General features: G+C 34.9%; 1 protein-coding gene across 3 annotated transcripts in view; it reads right to left on the bottom strand.

Moving 5' to 3' along the window:
* Positions 1–3,062, bottom strand: part of SENP1 (SUMO1/sentrin specific peptidase 1) — a 49,252-nt gene that overhangs the window by 24,804 nt on the left and 21,386 nt on the right. For all 3 annotated transcript variants that reach the window (XM_015558593.1, XM_006755495.2, XM_015558594.1), the window contains 2 exons: positions 2,103–2,206; positions 1,740–2,023 (listed from right to left, as the gene is read on the bottom strand). In XM_015558593.1, the coding sequence (XP_015414079.1) occupies positions 1,740–2,023; positions 2,103–2,206 (388 nt within the window). The remainder of the gene's footprint in view (positions 1–1,739; positions 2,024–2,102; positions 2,207–3,062) is intronic.

Below are 3,062 nucleotides of genomic sequence, written 5' to 3'. Positions count from 1 at the left end.
AGATCTACTACATATATATCTACTATATATATCCATATCTTCAGAAAAAAATCACTTCTACTGTCATGGTAAACAATCTGTTTCCATATTTATAATGGTCTGGCCCTCTAGCATCTTCAGCATGAAATTATAGCTGATTTGCTTACAAATGTCAGGTGGTCATAATAATCTGGCCACTCAGTGTATATGGCTTCAGCCTCTACTCCTGGGCTATGCCTGTTTCCTGAGATTCCTCTTTCTATTCCTGGGAAACAGAACATGCCAAGATATCTCAAAAGTCTTTAGCTCATGAACTACCATGAGACTGAACAAAGTGAAAGAGCAAAGGGGAGGGAGAGGTAAAAAGGGATGGAAACGCAAAAAGAAACAGCTATAGGAGAAGCAGTTGAGTCAAAAAGTACAAACTCTATCATTCTATCACTTAGTTTCTGTGTTGATAAAAGCAAGAATCACTATGATTAAAACCTTATTTATAATATTTATTAAACAGTACAAGTAATTGAACAGTTCGATGTAATACATCTGTCCCAGTTTAGTTTTACCTAAGCATCTGCCATACAATGCATGCTTCTGAGGTTAAAGGCTTTTTAAAAGAGTGATAGTTCTTGGTAAATAACTACTAGTATATAACATACCTAAAGAAGGGCAAACTAAGCAAAGAAAAAAATTATCATAGCAAAACCTTACTTAACTAGAATGCTAAGGGACAGAATATTTTTATTAGCTGAAAGTTAAGCAGAAAACTCTTTTTGTTTCCAAAACTTGCTGACGACCATTCTAAAACGCATAAACCTATTATTCAGGTTGTATATTAGCTTATTAAGAACTTTTACTTCAATACTTAATTGATTTACTAAAACAACTAGAACATCAGAGTACAGATGACACTTCAGGTGGGTTTGTACAGATGGGTTTGAACTGTGCAGGTCCACTTATATGTGGATTTTTTTATCAATAAATACTGTAAATGTATTTTCTTTTCCTTATGGTTTTCGTAACATTTTTTTCTCTAGCTTACTTTATTGTAAGAATACAGTATATAATACATATAACATGCAAATTATGTGTTAATCAACTCTTCATATTATCTGTAAAGCTTCTGGTCAACAATAGGCTATTAGCAATTAAGTTTGGGGGGAGTTAAAAGTCATATACATGGGCCCTAACTGGTTTGGCTCAGTGGATAGAGTGTCGGCCTGCGGATTCAAGGGTCCCAGGTTTGATTCCGGTCAAGGGCATGTACCTTGGCTGCGGGCACATCCCCAGTAGGGGGAGTGCAGGAGGCAGCTGATCGATGTTTCTAACTCTCTATCCCTCTCCCTTCCTCTCTGTAAAAAATCAATAAAATATTTTTTTTAAAAAGTCATATACATGGATTTTCAAGTGCATGGAGTAGGGGTGGTCAGCACCCTCTACCCCCCATGTTTTCAAATCATAAAATACGAGAAACAGAAAGTACTGAAGTCTTTGGGCCTAATGAACTTTGACTCCAGACGCTGCTTCGGAAGTTAATCTTTTACACACTATATAAATCATTTGCATTTCCATATAAGAAAAAAGTTACTTATAGGTTTACCTTTAGCATGGCTAAGTACATTATACGCACTTAAGGTATTTCTATGTTAACTAAGTTACATGTGCATTACAACCTTGCATTATAATTCATAGAGCCAATAAATTGGCTATTAGGAAGTATAATTAAATTATATTGAAAATATGGCATACAATACCATTTTTACCTTTGGATTGTGTATTTGAAGCTGATGCGTTATCTGGCTGATGTGGAAGAGAGTGGTGATGTTGGAGTTGATGGAGTAGATCAGAACCTTTGGAACTGAATGAAATCTCTGGCGTATAAGACGATAAGGGATACCCACTCTGAGACAGTTGTTCCTGGGAAGTTAAAATGCTGGTAGATCCAGAGGATGAAGTATCAGAGCCAATAATCTGAGCTGCACAAGAGTTTCCATTTTGAAACAGTGTGTCTTGTAAAGTATTCCTACTGGAATTAAGACATCGAGATCTAGCAAGAGAAGAATATATTTCAATATCATATAATGCATGCAGAATTAAATTCATTTGAAATATGTTTTGTGACTCACAGGTGTAAAGGAAAATGTGTGGTGGGTTTGGCTACAGAAAACTGTTTCCCTGTGACCATCTGTAGCAACTGTCTGTAAATCTCTCTTTCTTCTTCTTGAACTGTCTGTAAAAGAAAAAGAAAAATCTTAAACACATTCAATGAGGCCAGTGTTTCTCAAAGTAGCATCTAGATTCCCAGAAGACTTGCCAAAGCTCAGGCAGAGTCCTCAAGGTAATTAAGAATTATGGTTGACTAAGGATATTCTAGAAAATGATATAATACATATAAGAGGAGTTTAGTGAAATAAATTCCAGATAGTATAGTTCAGAGAATTGTGGGGCATATATGTAAATAATAGTGCAAAAAAGCTATAGAATATGAAACCAGAAGGCCAAAAGGCAACTATTTCTGAGTCCACTGATAGAGTCCCAGAAATAAAACATTTGAGGACCTCTAAATTAAGATTCTAACAAAACCCTTGGTTCTTGATACCTGCTAGAAAAATCACAAGGAAGTGATCAGAACAGTCAAGATCTGAGTGAAATAACTTTCTAACAACTTTCTACTCTGTTAAATTTTTAAGAATGCTTTTTCTGAAGATGGTTTTCATCTCCAACACATATTTATTTATTTTTCTTAACTCCAAAAACTTAGGGAAAGCACATGCTCCGTAAGATTCATTCATTTATTTATTGACTTAAATACGAACTATGCTCCAGTCAGTAGAGTTATTGCACTGAAAAAGATAAAGTTCCTGCTCTTATGGGGTTTACCTTACAGTTAAAGGATTGAGAAACAAAACATTAGTCAGATAGTATGAACAAAATTAAAGATAAGAAAATAATAGAAAGTGATGGAGGGGCAACACTGAGAACAGGTAAGACTGCTCTTAAACTGTGATATTTCAACAAAAACCTAAATCAAGGGAGAAAGTCAAAGAAATTTATAAGAGTATTCCATACAAAGGAATAGCAAATTC

This window comes from Myotis davidii, unplaced genomic scaffold (assembly GCF_000327345.1).
Source record: "Myotis davidii unplaced genomic scaffold, ASM32734v1 scaffold290, whole genome shotgun sequence".
NCBI classification, from domain to species: domain Eukaryota; kingdom Metazoa; phylum Chordata; class Mammalia; order Chiroptera; family Vespertilionidae; genus Myotis; species Myotis davidii.
The sequence above is the reverse complement of the archived record's forward strand: the minus strand, read 5'-3'. Positions and strand labels throughout refer to the sequence as shown.